At 42.9% G+C, this 14,894-nt stretch overlaps 1 protein-coding gene across 2 annotated transcripts in view; it reads left to right on the top strand.

Moving 5' to 3' along the window:
- Nucleotides 1-9,597, top strand: part of LOC133963007 (plexin-A1-like) — a 178,333-nt gene extending 168,736 nt beyond the window's left edge. For both annotated transcript variants that reach the window (XM_062398223.1, XM_062398222.1), the window contains exons 28-32: nt 2,252-2,442; nt 4,307-4,476; nt 4,847-5,059; nt 5,637-5,787; nt 6,116-9,597. In XM_062398223.1, the coding sequence (XP_062254207.1) occupies nt 2,252-2,442; nt 4,307-4,476; nt 4,847-5,059; nt 5,637-5,787; nt 6,116-6,211 (821 nt within the window). In that variant the 3' untranslated portion in view covers nt 6,212-9,597. The remainder of the gene's footprint in view (nt 1-2,251; nt 2,443-4,306; nt 4,477-4,846; nt 5,060-5,636; nt 5,788-6,115) is intronic.
- Nucleotides 9,598-14,894: the final 5,297 nt, after the last annotated feature.

Here is a 14,894-nt window from a genome sequence, read left to right as displayed (position 1 = left end):
TATTGTCTTTTTTGTATTTGAAAATGTGACGCTGCTGTACAAAAACCAGGAAGAACCACTAAACTATATGTTTCTATGATTTTAACAGCATCGCACAATGACTCCTACATTCTAAAAATGTCAGTTTGATGCTGAGTTATCTCTGTACTATATCCTTAACTAGATCCATATTTTCTTTGCGTAAACTTATAACAATTATTCAAATCAAAATAATGTTGCACACAGTTGTGTAGAACAGAGTTTTTCTGAGGGAAGTAAAGAACGTTTTCTTGTTATAATACATATGAAGACGATGATATGTGCGACAGCTGTCAGCCGCAGTGTGACAGTAGAGGAGCTGGTATTGTCCTTGCTGACTGTCTGGTTTCTATAAGCCTTTAATCTTATGTCCTTCTTTAAGTCAGTCTGTCTGATCTCCTTTTTACCTGGTTAGTCTTTGTAATGTGTAATGTTGACAGTATTATGCAAAAACACATAAAAGCTTTGTGTAGATTAACACTGTATAGTTTTATAGTATTTGAAGTCTTACACCTCCTCCTAACAAACAATGACCAATTGAAATGTAGAGGACGCTTTATTTTCCTGCCTTAGAAGGATTATTTAATGAGATTGTTACACTATATATTTTACGTAGGCTTATTATAAAGTGTAATATTGATTAACTGTCAGTTACTGTCATAACAATGAACTCTTACAACATATTACAACATAGTTAGAACCTAGCTGCTTGTCAGGGTTACATTTACAGATTGAAATCTAAAACATGATTTAATTTAAGATAAGAAAAAGTTGGAGGTGGGGCAAGTGTAAGAGACTTTTTCAGATATATAGAATCAGGGTGAGTAACACTTTCCTCAGCCCAATGCTGAAAGCAGTTTATGAAATTAATAAATAAATCATTATGGATGTGTGCATCCAAGCAAGAAATCACACAACCAGAGCTGCTCCTTGTTCTGTTGTATCATGTCTGTCTATATCATTTGCAAATTAACAGAAAGAGATGAGTAAGACGCCCCCTGGTTCTTAGGTGCCCCGCTCATTAGCATTGCCAAGATACGATGGCTTCCAAATTTAACCAAGGTGTAGCGTACTTTTATGTCCCAGGCAGCTGGTTGGCTCTCCCCTCGGACACATGAACATGATGCATTCTGGGTGATACTTTGACCTCAAACTCCTGATTCTAGTTGATCCAATGCTGCTCCTCTCTGGGGCCATGGTTTTTTCACAGCACAGCATGGAACAACTATGAGGTTACAAACAGATAAGAAAAAAAGATTTACTTAAGGTATTAAATGAAAGTGTCCTCATGAAATGGTCCCCCTATGATTTTATAAAATCTGAAAGATCCAGACTCTGTCCAAATGCCAACAGGCACAAGTTAATGCCAGGTGTAATAGATTTGTTTCATGATGGTGTACACATAAATACTCACTCACAGCCCCATCACACTTACTCTGTACTTCCCTGGTCCAAATTCTCTCTTGACATTTTGAACCTCTCAATCCCTCCTTCTTTGTCACACAACTGACAAGCATTCAAACTGAAAGCGTAATGCTCCATGTCACAAAATACAGGATCACTGTCCAACAAAGAGAGATGGAGGGAGGGAGGGCAGAGGAGAGAGAGTGACAGACAAATTTATTCTAGAATGAGAGTGACATGCAAGAAGAAGAAGCTGTCACCTTCAGAAACGCTTTCATCTCCACACAGAGATTTTGCTGTGTTGCAGCTGCCTCAGATTTTTTATTCATGTGTTTTGCCACCTGCGTTGCTTAAACTGGTTCCCATTGAAATGTTGATTAAGTCTGAATGAATTACACCTCAACATTATAAACAGCACCCAGTGGAGGCTGCTGAACCACAGGAGCTGGGTTCAGACACACTGCAACTCCAGCCCCGTTACAGTTACACTAACGTCTGGTTAATCTATCATAGTTCAAATACGATTGGCCTTTTTCTTTATGTTAAATCCAAATATACTAATACACTTGAAATAACCCTATATGACAGAACATGATGAAGAGTAGCAAGCCTGCACATTATACATCTGAACTGCTAGATGAGGAGGAGAACGTAGAGAGCCATCCCGAGCTCCTCTTCTGCTCTGTGAACACTCAATGGTTCAATTCAAAAATCCAAACTACTGTGTCAAAACACTTGTTCTACTCTCTGTGTCTGTTTTTTTTTATTTCTTACTGTTATTTTTGGCCCTTCCCGCTCACCGTTCCTCCCATGTCTCATCCTCCTCCAGAGAGCATGCTGAGGACGGCCAGCAGTCCAGACAGCTTGCGCTCCCGTACCCCCATGATCACCCCCGACCTCGAGAGCGGCACCAAACTGTGGCATCTGGTCAAGAACCACGACCACTCGGACCAGAGGGAAGGAGACAGAGGGAGCAAGATGGTCTCTGAGATCTACCTGACGAGACTGCTGGCCACCAAGGTATTGAGAAGCTGTATTTCCACACACACACACCTTTTGCCAACAACCCCACGCCGCCCATAGCCTTGTCATGTTGCCCGGTGCCACCAGCAGCCCCTTCTGACCTTTGTTTGGTGGTGGTCTCGGAGCTCATTAATATGTTTCATAACCTTTTGCACAAAGCCAAACATATGCACAGGAATGAGTGTGTGTGTGTGTCTTAATTAAGAGGTTGACCTTTGACTATTGAGTTGTTTGGTTGGTGTTACTGGGCCCTGTTGGTGGCCTCTGGGCTTTTAGGCCCAAAGCTTTTATGCTGTAATCATCACTCGACAAATTCCTCCATGTCATCCAGACCACACTGTCGAACCTGCACTCAGGTTAATGAGCCTTTATGGTAATCCATTATTGACAATATTCGATTTTTGTTTTGTTTTTGCCTCCCCCCTCCCACCTCCACAAACGTGATTTATGCACTAAATCAAAAGAACACAAATAAATAATATGGAAATATGCCAATTTTTTCCCTCAAAAGTGAGACTTACTTTCTCTCAAATTTACACATATGAGGTCCAACTTATGACAAATATCCAACGTAAGCCAAAGACAGTGTGAGAAATTGAATAAATGGCTGGAGTGTGTGAGCTTATTGACATTTGACAACTGTTCCTCACTCTTTACAGTTCATCATTCCACTGTAACTTAACTTAAAACTCATGTTTTGTCCCAACTCCACTGACACACTCATCTCAAGAAACAAACATGCACATAATACAGATTAACATAATGAACAAAACAATATCTACTCAGCTCTCTAACAGTGTCAAGCTTTTGCTCTCATTTGAAAACATGAACTATCCTGGTGCTACAGCTCACCCTGCTCCTTCCTCTGCCTCTGTGTTCAACTCATTAGCTCTAAATTCCCATTGTTGGAGCTCCAGGTAGGAAAGTGGGAGGTTAGAGGCGTCAGTGCTGCTGCGATGGGGAAATGATTAACATGCATGCCAGAGGAAGACAATGGGGGCAACTTGGAGCGCTGCAGTTTGTTCTCATTTATTACAGCTCCCACAGCTTTGTGTATTTTGGAGGCTGATTTGTGGTTCTGTGAACAAATGCGAAACTGCAGATTAAACTTCTGGCTGGTTTAAATATGATTTTGTGAAAGGTGGCCTGAATGCTTGAAGACGAAGAAGACGGCCCCCTTAACACTTATGGAAATATAAAATCATTTTAACTTCAGAGGAGTTAGAGAGCGTTCCGAATCCAGAGTATGATATGGTAAAAAATACTGAGCCTGAGGCTGAACTCTCATTGGGCTCCATCCTAAACTCTGCAAAGAACACCCGTCATCATCACAAACACAGACAGTTGGAGTTCTATAAGCAAAGCACTGCCACTGACAGCCATCGCCTACAGCCACACTGTCTCCAGTAAACACGACTGTGCAGCAGCGCCAGTCGTTTGTGCTGCTGTAACTCAAGTGAAACTAACAAGGATGTTCACATTTGAAACCCAATGTTATAAGAAGCTGTCAAAGACTTTTCTATTTGAATTACTTCCGACCAAAGAGGGTATGATTGTTATCAGGAATATGCAGAAAGTACTCAACTGATTTCCATAAACTTGTGTGGAGGGGTGGGGCATGACTCAAGGAAAAACCCATTACATTTTGGTGTGTGTTGGGGCCATTTCTGAGAGAATGATTTATATTATATTATTGATAGGAAAAAAACGACTTGACATGTTTAGGTGACTGATATTTATGTGTGAAATTTGGTGGAGATCCAAATAATAATCTGATTCAGGTGAATTTAAATGTTGTTTCACAAGTGAAGGTATGTCCCTTTTGCAAACAAACTAATGCAGCGTTGCTTCTCGTGCTCAGGGTACGCTCCAGAAGTTTGTGGATGACCTGTTTGAGACCATCTTCAGCACAGCACACCGAGGCAGCGCTCTGCCTCTCGCCATCAAGTACATGTTTGACTTCTTGGATGAGCAGGCAGACAAACACTCCATATCAGACTCTGATGTGCGGCACACTTGGAAGAGCAACTGGTGAGTGTTTGTGTGTGTGTGTGTCTGTGTGTGTGTGTGATGTGTACACCCTGTGTGAAAGAGCATAATCTGGAGCATTTGGAAGTTTCTTTGTGTCTCATTAGTGTTGTAGAAAAGTTGCTGTAATGTTAAAAAAAACTGTAAGTTAGTGAATATGCAGCACTTTCACACTGGCAGTGCAGCAGAATGTACAGTGTTCTTATTTCCCCTACCTCAGGCATTTTATCACTCAGATGCCTCCTTTGTTCAGCCATAGTGTGTGTATATGCAGCTTCATTCATCGCACTGCTCTCTGCACCTTAAAAGTTTGTCAAGTCCTTCTAACTGCAACTCTTCCTCCTGTTTCACCTTATTCCCTCGATCGCTCTAGTCTTCCACTGCGGTTCTGGGTGAATGTGATCAAGAACCCGCAGTTCGTCTTTGACATCCACAAGAACAGCATCACAGACGCCTGCTTGTCTGTGGTGGCTCAGACCTTCATGGACTCATGTTCAACATCAGAGCATAAACTCGGGAAGGACTCGCCTTCCAACAAGCTGCTCTACGCTAAAGACATCCCCAACTACAAGAACTGGGTGGAGAGGTACATGAACAAATGTGTTGACTTGTTTTGTCCTTTAGTTAATCATCCGAACAGCGACTGTGCTTATAGACGTCGTAGTCACTGCTCTTGATAATTGGAAACATTGCCATGTTAATTGATTTGTCAAAAGTCTTCTGAGACCTTTGTTTAATGCTCGATAATCAGGCCAAAGCAGGTTATGATGAATCATCCTTGAAGTTGTTTCAGGATTTCCTCTCTGATAGAGACCAGTGATTAAATGCTACACAAATTATGATTCTTACAAAGTTAAGAATGTGTGATTGTATTGGTACAGTATTTGTTCCCCGAATGGAGCCCAAATAAGAATGGTCCGAGAATTTCATGAAAAGCTTTTACATAAAACATACATGCTTGAGTTGATAATTGATTCAATTGAGTAAGGATCGGTCATGATTCTCTCTAGAAAAAGGAATGACAGTATTTACTGGGGGTGGCTTTAAAGGTCATCACTGTGAATTATATCTGGATGTGTGCTGGTCTTTTCTCAGATATAGGAGGAAAATTATTCTTAAAGATAAAATTGTCATGATTTCCACTTTCGACGTGGTTTCTCCAGGTACTACTCTGACATCTCGAGGATGCCAGCCATCAGCGACCAGGACATGAGCGCCTACCTGGCAGAGCAGTCGCGCCTGCATGCCAACCAGTTCAACAGCATGTCGGCCCTTCATGAGATATACTCCTACATCGTCAAATACAAGGACGAGGTGAGTCATCAGCGAGAAGATATCTTCATCAAACAGCAGCTGTCTATTTAACATTCATTGTTCTGCACATCATACCTGCTTACCTTCACTACACCTACAATTTGGACAGGTGTTGATGAAAATGTATCTGGTCTGTTGAGGTTATTCCAGAAACACAAGGTTGAGAATAGAATGTTCTAAATATGATCAGGATCAGAGCGGAGGCTCCCGGCCTGTATTAGCTGTCAACCTTTGTGTTTACTCTTCTATTATTCAATACCAGCTTTTACATGATCATTTTAAAATGAGTGTACGGCAGTAGCGCTGACCTCTGCCCCTCTACCCTCAGATCTTGTCGGCTCTGGAGCGGGACGAGCAGGCAAGGAGACAGAGACTGAGGAGCAAGCTGGAGCAGGTCATCGACACAATGGCGCTGAGCAGTTGAGGACCATCAAGCACCTCCATCTTCTCCTTCTCTTCACTCCTCGTCTCCATCTGTCCCTCCCTCGCTCCTCTCACCCAGAAAAACAAACAAAACTCCAACCCCCAACAATACAGACAAACTGCAAACGGACTGAAGCAGTATACTGCAACCTGGGGGGGGTTCGGCAGAGATGGGCGGGCCTGTGTACGCTTACATGTGTATGTGTGTGTTTGTGTGCGGCCCCATACGGTGAGACTGGGACACCGGACACTTTCACACATGCATACGTGGAGAAACATGTCAACTGACAGCATTTGATTATTGTGGATGTTGGTGTCTGTGGTTTGCTTGATTTTGATTTCAAGACTTTTGTGGTGACAAAGCGATGGTCAGGAAAGAAACAATGGAAGCCAGGAAAGGAACTCCATATATGGCGTCATCATGAGCAGGATGGACCAATCAGTGACGAGCCTATGGAGAGCGGCTCTCTAGGTCATGTGACTCCAACGGGTGTCACAGATGTTAGATTTAGTTTTTAGTTTTTTGTATAAATGTAATCAACTGCCCACTCTCTGATCTCTCGCCACTTGTATTACTGCTGAATTTGCACAATTTACAGAAACGTTACAAAGGAAGACTATATAGATATTATATATAAATACAGCTACGTTTTTAAAGACAGATTAGGGAGCAAACATTTTTGTTGTTTTCCTTTTCACTTTAAAACGAACAATAAAAATAAATCAATGAAACATGATCTGGTATTTCAAGTACAAAAACAAAAGAACGTAGACAAAAAAAGAAAAAGAAAACAAAAAAGTTGTACTGTGCCATGTTTTCTTTGAATGTTGTTTAGTGCAATGACATTTTGTTAGATGGAATGTGCTACCTTATGATTTTAAATATGAACATGCCTAGTGACTGAAAAGAATTGTTTGAGTAATGACCCCGTTTTTAGATCCTCGAAGAAATTAGCAGGAAGCGAGACGACGCGCGTTGTCGCTCTCCCCGAGTTCGGACGATTCATGGTGTCACGGTGAAAAACATGAAGTTGCTGTTGTTCCTAATTCGATTGGTGCAATCTTTCTGAAATATTTACTCGCAGGATTCTTGCTTTATCGTGATCGCGTTAGTGTCTGGTTCCACGGCTGGTTCTCCTCAAGGGTCGAGCAGAAGGGACAGTTCAGTGCTTCACAGTGTTGTGACCGAACAATGAAGTAGCTCCATTGCACTGCAGGAAATTGTCCCATTCGCCCCGTTTAGCACGTGGCCGACAGGTCTAACCGCGAGGATTCCAACCCGTGCAGAGTTTGTGTTTCCCATCTCTTGAAGGATCGTTCATTTTCTGACGCGGCCCCGTGAGAGCGAGGCCGAGGTCTCTGCGCTCTCAGATTCTGTTTACGTCTTTGCGGGAGCCAGGCGGAGGTCAGGCGGAGCTTAGTGGAGCCGCTCAGTGATGAAACAAAGTGGGAAAAGCTTTTTCTAGCCTAAAGCCTCTGTATTTTTTTTTTTACTTTCTCAATGTTAATACCCAAATAAAGGGGCAGGGAAAAGGTCTAGTGAGCACCTCTCTCCACCTCTGACCTATCTATTTGAGACAGGGATTATTGCTCTTTATCCACAAGGGGAGGAGTGAGGAACAATGCAGAGGTGAGACACCTCCTCTCATTAGCTACACGAGGATGAGTAATCCTCCACTTAGCCTGCAGCTCCTGTTTCAGAACTAGCCTATTGCCATGTGTGGCTTAAGCTTTTTTTTATTACTGATCTCATAAGAGGATTTCTTTGTTTATTTTTTTTTTTTTTTTTGAAATCTTGAAGTCATGGTTTTTAAATTTGTGGTGAGAAATAATGTTTTCTGATTATTTTATTTTGCTTGCGAAAAACCAAACTGTGGTCTGTAAATTGTTTTTGTTGATGTTTTCATTTGTAAATTGTAAACTTTTCATGATGAACAAAGAGCTGTTTGCCATTCTTTTGTAATCAGATTGTTTTTGTTTGTTTTGTTTTTATTGTCCACATGTAAATTGTACATTTTACGGTACACAGAAGACAAAATTCTGCTTTGGTTTGCCTGTAAGTTTAAGTACTTGACCGAACTCGAGGGTTTAATTTCCTGATCTCAAGGATCAAACTGAAATAGTTGCATCAGATGAGCGTGTGTGTCTTTGTGATGGAAACGTGACTTGCTGCTTTAACTCTTGTACCTTGTTTTTCTATCAGATTTTAGGGCTGTTATTTCATGCTGATCAGAAATGCTGTCGCTGTCCATCTTTACGCCAGGTTCCTCAGAAAGAAAGAAAAAAACAACAATCTCCTGATACATCTGAGATTAGTGAGCACACCTCCCAAATTACTGTCAGATATGAGATGTGACTTTGTGCAGCTGCAAACACATGAGCCGACTTCAACTGGATCAGGACTTGATCATGAAAAAAGAAACCGTTTTGAGGGGACCACTCTGCCCGGGTTAAGTGAGAAGACTATTTTCAGCCGAACGTGTTGATAAACCTCCACCTACATAAGCTCAGCCCGCTGTACAAACAGTTCAAAATGTTGTTTCCTTCTGACCTTTTGCTGTACGTGCACACTTTGGTGCTCTCATTGTATCACGTGGACGGGAAGTAGACGACTGCTGCTCCAGAGCTCAGCAGTGCTGTTAGAATGAGTTCAGTGTATAGTGAGAAGAAAAATCCACCACTCGCTCCCTGCGGCAACTGACTGAGGCCGCAGGGTCCGACCGGTGATGTGTCCGGCTCTATAGACATTCTCAGTTCATTCTCAGGTTCATGCTCCATGTGGGTTGTAATTTGGTCTCTTCTTTAGAGAAGCTTCCCTTCTCTGTCCTTCATCCCACGATGTCCATTGTGATCACGGACTTGTATCTAGTGTTATTGAGGTGGTTTAGTTGCACTGAGTTGCAGGTTTGTTGCTGTTTTTCTGTCAAATCAGAGCAAATTAACAAGTGGAGTTCACTGCTCTGCCTCCAGTCTGAGCTCAGTCAGCACACAGCCATGCATCTCATGTTTAATTCTCAGCTCTTCAGACATGCTAAGTCACACTTATGCCTTTCCAAACCCTGGTGGAATCAAATGCAAAGTCTTGGCATCTTTCTGTTTTCAGTTTTTTTCCCCCTGCTGTTCTCCAGTTCTGGAAACGTGGTGGTTGGTCTTTTTTTTTCCAACATGGACGTTGCATAGGCTCCTTGGAAACGCAAAGCAAGTGACTTTCAGACTGAGTCGGCAAAAGGAATTTTAATACTTCAGACTTCAGACTTGAAGCGACTGTCACAAGTTTGCAGGTTAACATTCATTGTGTAAATATTCTGTTATTTCCTATTTTGCAGATTTACTACTTGTAAATAAACACGCATCAAGGAGAGATTAAACATTTTTTGCTAAATAAAATGTGACTGGTTTTTATTTTGTGACTAATTTGAATGGAAGTAGCACTGAATGCAATATACATGGATACACACACATAAATATGGTGTAAATCAGGCATCTTTATGGGACTGATCATTCTGAGTGTGTGCAGATCCAATTCAAAATCCGGATCTAATGAATTTAAATGTGTTTTCATAACTGCTCGGTCGTGGTGGAGGGAAACACTAGTGCCAATCTAGTTTATCCTATAAACTAAACGTTGTCATAAGAGCAAACACACGCTGATACCGACTGATATGTGTGCGAGAGGCTCAATTTGTATCACATCAATAAATAAGGTGCATTTGTCATTTCTCTCACAGCATCTCCCCTCCCAACTTATTTCCATAGATGCTTCAATCACCTGCATAACCTTAAAGAGATTCTCCTCTTTAGTGACAGGGAGCTTCCTGAGTGTGTCAGCAAACACATGCTCGTGTTAGTGTTAGTCACGATAGCTCTGTATTTACCACTCAACCCCCCCCCCCCCTGCTTGTTTAAGTACTAACTGTTATCTCCATTGAATTGTATTTTTGAGTTTTGTCTGGAAACTCCAACTCTTCTGTGTTGTGCAATCCAAACCTGTGGATTGTGCTTGTTTGCATCATGTCACTATTTTAGTAGAACCTGCTCTATCGACATGTTTCTTTCAGATGCACATTGATCGCAGCGTCCTAATGAGTCGAGCCATTTAATACCAAACTCTTAGGTTTGAAAAGCGTCCACAGTGAAGTGCGAGCCTCTTGTCAGCCGGCAGCGTGATGGCTCCCCTCCTCCGTCTCCGTCTCTCTGCCTTTCACGATTCGACCGGAGTCATTAATCATTCTTATGGGGATGTGGTTGAGTGGCTGGTGGGGACTGGTTCCTCTGGAGGTGTTAATACGAACACGTTTACCCCAAACCATACATCCACCTCGCACTGCCCTCAGCTTACATGGCCACTTACATGGAAGAGCGGCTCTGAGTGCATAAAACAGTGGCACGTCTACTGGCTCACTCCCATTTTCATGGAATCGACACGTATTTGTAGCTGAAGAAGGAAGCAGGGAGCGACAGAGAAGGAAAAAAAAGAGCATTAGAGTGAACCAAAACCACCTTGTCTGGTTTCTTTTTTCATGGCCTGCCTGAAACCGTCAGCACTTCCCTCTCTCTCCCCCTCAAGCGGGTTCAATGAGCCCAGATAGACAGAAAATGTTATCGTTTGCACCATGTGTAACCAGCCGGGCTAATTCAATTAAAATTCCATCCGAGGAGGAACGCTGAAATTGCGTAATGGTCGTGGGAGCACTGAATCTCGTAATGATCCTGTCAAGAGGCAAATGATCTTGTGGCGCGAACATTATGATAAATTCCTCGCAAGGCACAAGATGCTGGTCCCCCCCCCCCCACCCACACTCCCCCCTCCTCCTCCATCTCTCCCTGCATGGAAAATTCTGTTGCTATAGTTAATAAAGCTGTGATCTATATTTGCCCCCCACCTCTTTAATCTCCTTTAGTTACAATTGAAGAGGGCTCTGTGTTTTATCTCACGCTCAACCCAGTGAAATTGGAGTTCTATTTTTGCTGAGGAATCTTTTGGCATCTGTCAATGTGCGTTGCGTCAAGAGTCTGGCGGAACCGGGGCTCCTCGAGTGGCAGTGGCTTCCGGGGCCCCTAAATCCGGTGAGCGGTTGAGTCGAGTTTCAGATGCTCCTGTTGAGGCAGAGGTGACAGCCATGACTGGTTGGGGGGGGGGCCTACGAGATGGATTACTGTCACCGCTCTTAACTTGGGGTGCACGGAAAAAAATGCGAGTGCGTGTGAGGACAGGAGTGGGCGTTAAATGCAGGTGCTGCCAAACTTCAGCCCACCACTCACATGCACCTTTACACCGTGCACAGCTCCTGAAGGCAGCACGGTGAGAATGAAGCCTGTGTTGGTTTGGCTGTTCAAACCTTTTTGTGAATCAAGAAAAACTCAACTTGTAACCAGATATTTGAAGATAGAGCCGCTCTAATTTACACTTTTATATTAACAATGGATCAAACGTCTGACTGTGATATGAACATGGGAAATGAGTCCTTCACATCAGAGGACAGTGGGGGAGCAAGTTGCTGAACATTTTAGTGATGTAAAAGTACAAAATATTACTTACTTGCTTTAAAATAGACTTAAAGTAATAAAAGTCAAAGTGTAGCCTATTCCCTAATGCACAGGTAAATATGTCATCATGGCTGAGACCCGTCGGTATCCATTCCAGCTGTGTCTTTACAGGCGAGGGCTCACACTTGTGTTTGCTTCCTGTTTCGAGGCAAATCGCTGTGTGGCTTTGCATGTCCTTTAGCTGTTGACATTTCTCGGTCTGCTCTGATTGGATCATTGAACTAGTTCCTCTTGTTTTTGATAAAGTTTAAAATACAGATATCGGTTGATATATTTGAAGTAAAAGTGAAAAGTATCTGAAAGTAATTGTATTATGATGTCGGCGAATTTTCTCAGTCTTCCAGGTCATGTTATATCCAAGTGATAGAAAACAGGTCAACTGGACCTGGTTGAGTTCTTTGAGACGTTTCACCTCTCATCCTTTCTTCAAGAAACTTGACCTGTATTTAGGACTTGGAAGTTATATGTTCTTAAGTCAAGTAACTAAGTAAATGTACTTTGTTACATCCAACCCTCACTAAAAGAACCAGAGATTTATCGAATTGTTTTTGGTTCTTAGGCCTGAATGTAACTTTACTGTAGTTTCCACACTGTTTCTTCTCGTCATAAACTCACAGCTCAGCATCAAACAGGAAGTCGAGCATTTGTCAGCTAATTATCCCGACAGTACCCTGAGGAGCTGAGACCAAATATTGGACTTAAATTTGCCTCGTGGATGAAAAGTCGGCTTCAAATGAATTCAAATATGTAAATGAGCAACGAGTTGAGATTATTTCTGTCCTAATGTGTCTTCGTACAAAACTCAGATTCCTCATGTTCATAGACACAGTTATCACCTCGAGGAGGCGACGTTTTCATTGTGAGCTACTGAACCGATTTCAGACTTTAATATTTAGGTCAAGTCATTTTAGAGGCAGGTGGATTCTTTTCCATCACAGAAATTTCTATCAAAGTGTTACTTTTCATTCTACTTATTTTATTCTTGATTGAAATTCTTGAAACAGATGAAATGAATTGGATAGAAACTTCAAGCAGCAGATTACTGTCTCCAACAACAGGCGGCACACAAGCAGCTCACAGTTACTGTTCTTCAATAAAGTCCCATTAGTACCAGTGATGGTTCAGTTTTCTTCACAGGCTCCTTATCACCTGATTTATGATCTGTGTTCACTTTTCACCGTGGCATCAAACGTCCCTCACAAAGTCAAGGCAGCTTCTCTGAGCCAGTGGCAGCATCTGGTCAGAAGCTCTGAGCAGATCTCAGCGTCTGCAGTTCACTGGGATTTCTCCAGCTGATGTTTGATTGATGGATGATTCTCTCTGTTCTAATAAATCACTGAATTTCCTCTTTTGTATTTGATAAACTCGCATCCGTTTTCCCCCTGAGCCAAACTGCTGCAAAATCGATTATGGGTTGAACTTGACTTCTGAGCGTCACCTCTTCACCTCTGCGCTTCCCTTCCTTCCTGGATACACACACACATACACACAGTGCAAACATACATAGATCCCTGAGGAGACCCCCTGCTGAGGATGGGAGGAGCGGCTCTGTCTACCCCCCCCCCCCCCCCGTCAGGTGAGGGGTCACGTCCCCCAGGACCTGCAGGAGTCTGTCTGATTATCCCATCCACCACTCAGACCTCCACTCAGGGATGGAGAGATCAGCTGTGTGTGTGTGTATGTGTGTGTGTGTATGCCAGCATTGTTATGCTCGTGCAGACATGCTTTCACATGCGTGCATTCTATTATCACGTGCATGGTTTGTGTGCAGTGTGGAGGTCAGAGGGGTCAACTGCAGACTTCCCACACAAAACATCGTCTGTCAATTTAATCACAACTCAACCGGCGGACAGTCGGCACCGGATTGATCAAACTGCTCTGGAATTGCTGCTAATGGCTGAAGTCCACAGTGGCTCCTTCTCTCTTCTGCACACACACACAGACATACACACATTCATGCAAACACACCCAGGAACACACAATGAAGCCCCGTTTGATCTGCGAATGTGTGTCTTTGGCAGTTTTCTTCCCCTCTGTCTTGCAGCTTCAGTCAACCAAACTTGAAAGGCTCTGCTTTTCCTCGGAGACAAGAATGAATCTTTTTAGGTCTATTGTGGCATTAAGCTTTGAGGGGCCACAACAAAGAAGTCAAACAGATATGTACACATTTTTTCCGTTGCTTATTTTTCTCAATTATTGGAAAGGCTCTTGAAAGAGCAGTTCCTCCGACAATAAGTGCAATTATTCTCTCTGTTATTTCCCCGCTAGGTAATTAGCTGCGATGCGTCGCAGTTGGAAGAGATAAAATTGCATTGCGTGTTTCTTAAAGATAACAACATGGAACACATGAAATGGAAAGAACATGTTTACACTTTGTTCCCTGTTCAGAGGCAAGCGTGTGTGAATCATTTTTAAAACAGTCTCTTCGCTCATAATGAATTTCCTGATAAATCATTAATGCTGCTTAGACGTATCAGAGGATGCCAGATGCTTTTAATTCCCTCAAAGATGCAGCCTAAGCTTCGCCCTTTAACCCCCACGTTCAGCTCGTCTGTCGGCCTTTCATGTGTGATCAACGCCGTGGTTCTGAACATGCTACTTCCACGCTGCCGCCATCCTCCCGTGCCTTCACCGCTGTCACTTTGATGTCAGAGGGATGTGGTGCGTCTTAGTGATCCGCCGCTCATGAATTAATTAATCCTTCCTTGGGAATGTCTCAAACACAGCAGCTTGTGATCAAGTGCATTGTGGGATGGAGATAAGGCGTGGACATCGCCTGGCAATGGAACTGACACGAGGACCCTTAATTAGTTCAATTAATTAACCATGGGGATGAGGCCTTTGTGTTTGTGCGTGTGTGTGTGTGTGTGTGTTTGTGTGTGTGTGTGTGTGTGTGCATGTGTGTGTGTGTGCATTTGTGTGTGTGTGTGTTGACAGCTACCTGGAGATTGAGGTTTAACTGCTGGTGTGCAGGTCTTCAGCAGGTTGTGGCGGGGCGATAAGAGAACGGGGTTAATTAGAGCGTGCTGGTGAGAACAGAGCTGCTCAGGGAAGATGTGTTGCTGCAGGTATCTCATGACATCAGCTCTCATAAGTGCAGATGCCACACAGGACAACATGGTGGTCATGATAAACCT

The sequence above is a fragment of the Platichthys flesus genome, chromosome 2 (assembly GCF_949316205.1).
Source record: "Platichthys flesus chromosome 2, fPlaFle2.1, whole genome shotgun sequence".
Classification (NCBI taxonomy): Eukaryota; Metazoa; Chordata; class Actinopteri; order Pleuronectiformes; family Pleuronectidae; genus Platichthys; species Platichthys flesus.
This window is presented reverse-complemented; position numbering and strand designations above follow the sequence as displayed.